The following is a 6,836-nucleotide window of genomic DNA, read 5'->3' on the forward strand; positions in this document are numbered from 1 at the left end:
CTTGCTGATCTTGCTATCTCTAGAGGGTACAGTTAACTCTTTAAATTTCTATTTCTGCCAAATATGAGCCCTAGATTGGATTAAAAATCTGAACTACAAAATTCCAAAAATTTTCATTCACTACTACCTCTATACCTGTTCTTAACACAGAATACCATCTCCTCCTCTGTCCATGTATATCGCATTAGTCCTACCACATAAAATATTTCATGGCTACTTTAACCTAAAATTACAGTTTCTTCTTCTGAATTTCCATTGCAGTGTTAGTTTTTACCACGCAGCAAATTGTCTGCATTTATTCTTTTTTATACCATTTTCAATTCTTTTATAGATGTTATTTTCTCTCCCCAGAAAGTCTGAATATTCCTTGAAGTCCCCATTAATTGCTTATTTAACTTTTGTTATAATGCACAGTGAACCAAATAGTCAATGCAGTAGGCATTCAATAAACATTCATCTCACAAAAACTAACAAGTTACGAGGCAAAATCTGAGTTGGTATCCATAAATTTATAATACCTATTATGGCTTTGGAAAATTCTTGATGCCATTGATTTTTTTACTGTGTCCAACTATTTGGTGTCTATATTATACTTCAATCTCATGGAATCCAATTAAGATGATGTTTTTACTGAACAGACATTTCTAGGTTAAACAGCCAATGATTGAAATAACTTGATAGCCATAAAAGGGTTTGTTGGGGCTTCCTTGCCATTATTTGGGAAAAAATGCATAAACTATGTAAATATAACTTACCAACTATTAGGCATTAGCCCAAGTTGCATTTATCCCTCTGACATACCAAGTGTTGAAAAAGCTTTAATGCTCCACCACAATTCTATTGCCAATAACAAGTTTTCTTTTACATTAAGACAAGGAAATAATAAACTGAAGAAAAATATAATCAAGTTGGGGAATCAAGAAATTTCTTAATAGTGAACCGTAGTAGGCAAGTGGATAGATTCTTCCGGGAGGAGTGATGGAAACACGTTACTTTCATCTTTTTTTTTTATATATATATATGAAATTTATTGACAAATTGGTTTCCATACAACACCCAGTGCTCATCCCAAAAGGTGCCCTCCTCAATACCCATCACCCGCCCTCTCCTCCCTCCCACCCCCCATCAACCCTCAGTTTGTTCTCAGTTTTTAACAGTCTCTTATGCTTTGGCTCTCTCCCACTCTAACCTCTTTTTATTTTTTTTTTCCTTCCCCTCCCCCACGGGTTCCTGTTAAGTTTCTCAGGATCCACATAAGAGTGAAACCATATGGTATCTGTCTTTCTCTGTATGGCTTATTTCACTTAGCATCACACTCTCCAGTTCCATCCACGTTGCTACAAAAGGCCATATTTCATTTTTTTCTCATTGCCATGTAATATTCCATTGTGTATATAAACCACACTTTCTTTATCCATTCATCAGTTGATGGACATTTAGGCTCTTTCCATAATTTGGCTATTGTTGAGAGTGCTGCTATGAACATTGGGGTACAAGTGGCCCTATGCATCAGTACTCTTGTATCCCTTGGATAAATTCCTAGCAGTGCTATTGCTGGGTCATAGGGTAGGTCTATTTTTAATTTTCTGAGGAACCTCCACACTGCTTTCCAGAGTGGCTGCACCAATTTGCATTCCCACCAACAGTGCAAGAGGGTTCCCGTTTCTCCACATCCTCTCCAGCATCTATAGTCTCCTGATTTGTTCATTTTGGCCACTCTGACTGGCGTGAGGTGATACCTGAGTGTGGTTTTGATTTGTACTTCCCTGATAAGGAGAGACGCTGAACATCTTTTCATGTGCCTGTTGGCCATCCGGATGTCTTCTTTAGAGAAGTGTCTATTCATGTTTTCTGCCCATTTCTTCACTGGGTTATTTGTTTTTCGGGTGTGGAGTTTGGTGAGCTCTTTATAGATTTTGGATACTAGCCCTTTGTCCGATATGTCATTTGCGAATATCTTTTCCCATCCCGTTGGTTGCCTTTTAGTTTTGTTGGTTGTTTCCTTTGCTGTGCAGAAGCTTTTTATCTTCATAAGGTCCCAGTAATTCACTTTTGCTTTTAATTCCCTTGCCTTTGGGGATGTGTCGAGTAAGAGACTGCTACGGCTGAGGTCACAGAGGTCTTTTCCTGCTTTCTCCTCTAAGGTTTTGATGGTTTCCTGTCTCACATTTAGGTCCTTTATCCATTTTGAGTTTATTTTTGTGAATGGTGTGAGAAAGTGGTCTAGTTTCAACCTTCTGCATGTTGCTGTCCAGTTCTCCCAGCACCATTTGTCAAAGAGGCTGTCTTTTTTCCATTGGATGTTCTTTCCTGCTTTGTCAAAGATGAGTTGGCCATACGTTTGTGGGTCTAGTTCTGGGGTTTCTATTCTATTCCATTGGTCTATGTGTCTGTTTTTGTGCCAATACCATGCTGTCTTGATGATGACAGCTTTGTAGTAGAGGCTAAAGTCTGGGATTGTGATGCCTCCTGCTTTTACTTTCATCTTTCAATGAGATTGAAAACAACAACAACTCAATAGTGTACAGACAGGGACAAGGCACCGTAGCAGGAAGATGTGGACTTAGAGACCCAAAAGGTTATTTCTACCATGAATTGTGTTGTTTCACAACACTGAACATTCCTCTGCATTAGTATTTTATACTTATCCACTACACACATACATGCATACACAAATACACACACATTCCATATATAAATTGAAACACATGGTGTTTGAGTCTGTTATCTTTCTTTAAAAAAAAGAAAAAAATATATATATATATGACTGTTGAAATATAACAGCATGTTCTGATATTGGAAACAATAAAAGATTTTAGGGTCTTTAAAGCCTAGTCTGAAAGGCACAAATCTCAGGTAAATTTAAGGAAGTGAGCCAAGTTTATGGCTTTATCTTAGAGCAAGATTAGTAATGTTAGATGAGGATATGGCCTTTGTAATTTCAGAGCAATCAATCTATATATCAATGGCAGAAAATAAAAGCTGGGGAAGTGTACTTGTTTAAATTGAGGGAAGTAGATGAAATTTAGGTTGGAAGAACAGAAAGTGCCTTATGCAAAAAAGTTCCAAGGTGAAATCTGAGTAATATTCATAAATGTATAGTATCTGTTATGCCTTTTATTCCCCCTCCCACTTGTAGAGAAGTTTACAGAGCTGTATTCCAGGAAATAAAACACACACACACACACACACACACACACACACACACACACACCAACATACAGAGCCAATAAACTAGAAAGTAGGTTGAAGGGAAAAAAACATAAATTGGGCTAAAAAACAAAAGCTAGTACGATTCTTAGGGGGACTTTTCTATAATGCTCTTTTTGTTTGTTTCATCTTCACAAGAAAGACAGATTGAAAAGCAATTTAACCCTACAAATTTCTGTTCCCCAGCAACTATGCATCTTCAAAACTGGACTTTAAATTAGGAGACTAAGCATGGTACCTTGCTCAATGTTTGTATTTCCAAACTCTAGGAAGAGACGTGATGGTAACTACCTTGCCTAACTAAAACTTAAGAAATAATTCTCGATAAAGTATCATGTCTCCATGATTCTTCTAAAATCTTGAAATGATTTGTCTGCAATTGGGTTGATTTAGTGAATGCTCTTACCATCCACCTACTACTATGCAAAAAGGAGTCCTACATTTAGCTTCAAAGGAGTGTCACAGATTTATCCCCTCCCCCTCTTCACTCCTTTTCTCCCTCCCTTCCCTAGCAACTGTTAACCTCAGAAAGAGAACTCCAAATCTAGAAAGAAGCAGTTGGTCCCTGGCTTCATTTGAGTTGCCAAGCTGCTCTAAGGCAGAAGCACGAGTCGTCTCTCCAGACCGAGTTGGCCTGTGTGGGCGTTCAGCTGATTTTCTCCATCACCTCAGGGAGGCTTTCCTGACCTACTTTCTCCATGGCTTGTATTGAAAATGTGTAAGTACAAAACTGAGTTTTGTTTAATTTTGAAGGCAAAAGGCAGTTTGAATTGTTTTCCTGTGTAACTGGGACAGGGACAAGTGGGTGGAGGGAGTGCAGGAGGGGATCACAAACAAAAACTTGCAGGACACAAACTCAAGTACTAAAAATACTGGATTTAAGGGCGGGGATTTTCAAATGTAATTTTGAAACAAAAGTTGAAATCCTTAGTTTAAACAATTGGGCTTAAACTTGAGGAAATTCATACTCTAGGTTGTGGTACAGGTTGAATGAAAGACAGTTTTAAGAAAACTCGGTGAAAATGTTGAATGATACTTCATTAAAACAAACTGGAGTGTTCGTTAACACAAATAACGTTTCTTCTACTTCTGCGGAGAGAAAAAAAAGAAAAAAGTTTTTCCTCACAAGACTTTCCAAAACACTCCTGCCAGAATCTGAATGCTGGGCTTTAGTGGAATATAGGTCCTTTCGGGACTGGAAGGAGCTGTGTTTAGTATGGCGAACCGGCGCACTGCAGACTTATTTTAAGAAAGCTCTCTGGGCCTTCTCAGCTTCCTTACTGCCTTGAGGAGGTGGGGAAATGGAGAATGGGGTGGAGCCACAAGAAAGCCAGAAAGGGAAATTGGGTAGTCTGCCGCTTAAAGAAGCCACCTGACATGGTGCAAGTGGGCCCCAAAAGTGCTTGCTGATTACACGTGGGAGGAGATCGGGCGCTCCCTTTCCCCTGGTATATACCAGCGGGTTTAATCAATCACATATTTCAGGTATTGTCTGTCCACCAAATCCCATTTTTATTAACTTATTTATTTCTATTTTTTGCAAGCCTTGGAGGGCATGCCCCTTCACCCAGAGGAGTAGTTGCAGAAGAGTGTGGGATCCGGGAGCCACGCCCTGACGACATGTCCCTCCAGTGTCCGAGTTCTCTGCCGAAAGATGATGCAGAACCTTTGGGCCACCATCGTGTCCTGCTGAGACCTCCCCTTAATGTGCTGACCGACCTGGCAAGAGAGCAGCTGGAGCGCCCCTTCCACATCGCCGGAGCCTGCATTCCTGTCGACAGTTCGAGATCTCACAAACACCCCTGTGGGTCACCACCTGCTGTTGCGGAAGAGTCCTTAGCAACAGCAGAAGTAAATAGCTCTGAGGGGCTGGCAGGCTGGAGGCTTAGGGGAGAGGATTCTATTAATGTGTCCCAGGATTTCTCTGGCAGCACTCCCCCACTGATGATAGGGGGCGCAAGGGTCAGCAGTGGGGGCACTGAGAGAGGTGGCAATAATGCGAGGTTATACGTGGCTTTGCCGCAAGGTCAGGGGTTCTTTCCATCTAGGGGTCCACAAGTAAGAGACCCCCTTCATATCTCCACCGTTAGATCAGGGGTGATAATGGAGCTGCCTTCAGGAAATAGGAGAATGACTGGGAAAGAAAGGCTGGCTCATGTTTCTTTCCCACCAGGAGGCCTGCGGCACCCTGTGGAGAACTGGCCAAGGCCTCTCCCATTGTCTTCCAGTACTCCAGGTTTACCTTCTCGTCCTACTGCTCATTGCTTTATACCTCCACGACCTCCAAGTTTCAGTCCATTTCTTGCTATGCCTATTGCTTTTGCCCCACCCCCAATATTTGGTCCTCCACTGCCTTCTTATTTTGCTAATTTTCCTTCCTGGGGTATGCCGGCTCCTGCGCCCTCAAACAGAGAGAACAACTGAAGACAAAAAGGAAGGAGGGGAAAAAACGATTGGGGGAAAAGTGAAAATTACTCATTTATGTTTTTATATTTCAAACCCCCCTACCCTCTTAGACTCTGTTTAGCACTAATGTGCCTTACATGTTTGGAGATTCAATAAAGATTCTGAAGTTTGAAATACTGTGAATTCTTTTTAAAAACATCACCCTGGGAGCCTAAGCCTTGGCTTTTGTTTTTTATCTTTAAGGAAATTAAAGCATTAATGTGCTAGTGCTAAGTAGCTTAGTTGAATCCCTAGCTGTGGCTTGCAGCCCTGTGACTATAGGGGAGGGTCCATTGGATTCTTGCTAGGCCAAATCTAAGGTGGGTAATTCCTACCTGCCTAAGGCTATGGGGGTTGCTCAAAGCAGTATAGATAACTTAAGGTACATAAAGTAGACCAAAGTCTATATAATAGAGGCAAATGCACAGAGTAAAAATAGCCAGATGACACTGAGGTGAGAGAAATAGCCAACATTTCACAGCCAGGTAGAGGCAGAACCAGGCTGAAAGATGAGGAAAGAACAGAGGCACAGGAGATGGGAGAGTTGTAGACCATTGCTTCAAACTTGAACTAGCTTGCCCCTCAGCATTACACTGTTACTTAAGTACATGGTAAATACAGAGTTGGCTTAATAAAAGTCCAGGGACAAGGTGGAACAGGGCTGGTCCCTTCACCTCTTGCCTGAACACAAAGCTACTATCTACTCATAACTTTTAAACACAAATGAAAATATTTTACTCATGTAGATTTTCTCAGATACTGCTGTGTTTGTACTCTATAATGTGCTGCAGTGCCCCATTATAATGATAGTTCTGAGAGATTATCACAATGCCTGGATAGGAGCTTTTTCAAATTCAAATGACAGGTATAGGCACAACATGCAGAATGGAAAGACCGTCATTCTAACTAGGGTACAACCCAATTCACTATGTAGTAAAGTGTCACTATCTATGAATAACCACTAAATTAGAAATATCTTTAGGTGATGGGTCTTCAAATAAACATTTTTCATGTCCAGAACTGGTGGTTTAGGTGATGTAAGCAGTTAAAGGCTGACACAACCTATAGATCCAAGAGGCACCTTGCCTATAACCAAAGCCATTGATGTATTTTTAGCACCAATAACTGGTTTGTTGCTACTCCGACATGAAGGACACATGGATCCATAAAGGGTTTTGTCT

At 40.8% G+C, this 6,836-nt stretch overlaps 1 protein-coding gene across 2 annotated transcripts; it reads left to right on the forward strand.

Annotated features, from left to right (window-relative positions):
- The first annotated feature begins 3,761 nt into the window (after nt 1-3,761).
- On the forward strand, nt 3,762-5,790 carry PRR32 (proline rich 32). Of its 2 annotated transcripts, none has more exons than XM_004000873.6 (2): nt 3,762-3,928; nt 4,755-5,790. In XM_004000873.6, the coding sequence occupies exons 1-2, from the start codon at nt 3,909-3,911 to the stop codon at nt 5,632-5,634; spliced, it is 900 nt and encodes a 299-aa protein (XP_004000922.2). In that variant the 5' UTR covers nt 3,762-3,908; the 3' UTR covers nt 5,635-5,790. The 2 variants fall into 2 exon arrangements, with proteins under 2 accessions (XP_004000922.2, XP_006944046.2); XM_006943984.4 differs by lacking the exon at nt 3,762-3,928 and adding an exon at nt 4,527-4,658.
- The last annotated feature ends 1,046 nt before the right edge of the window (nt 5,791-6,836 follow it).

The sequence above is a fragment of the Felis catus genome, chromosome X (assembly GCF_018350175.1).
Source record: "Felis catus isolate Fca126 chromosome X, F.catus_Fca126_mat1.0, whole genome shotgun sequence".
In the NCBI taxonomy this organism is placed as follows: Eukaryota; Metazoa; Chordata; class Mammalia; order Carnivora; family Felidae; genus Felis; species Felis catus.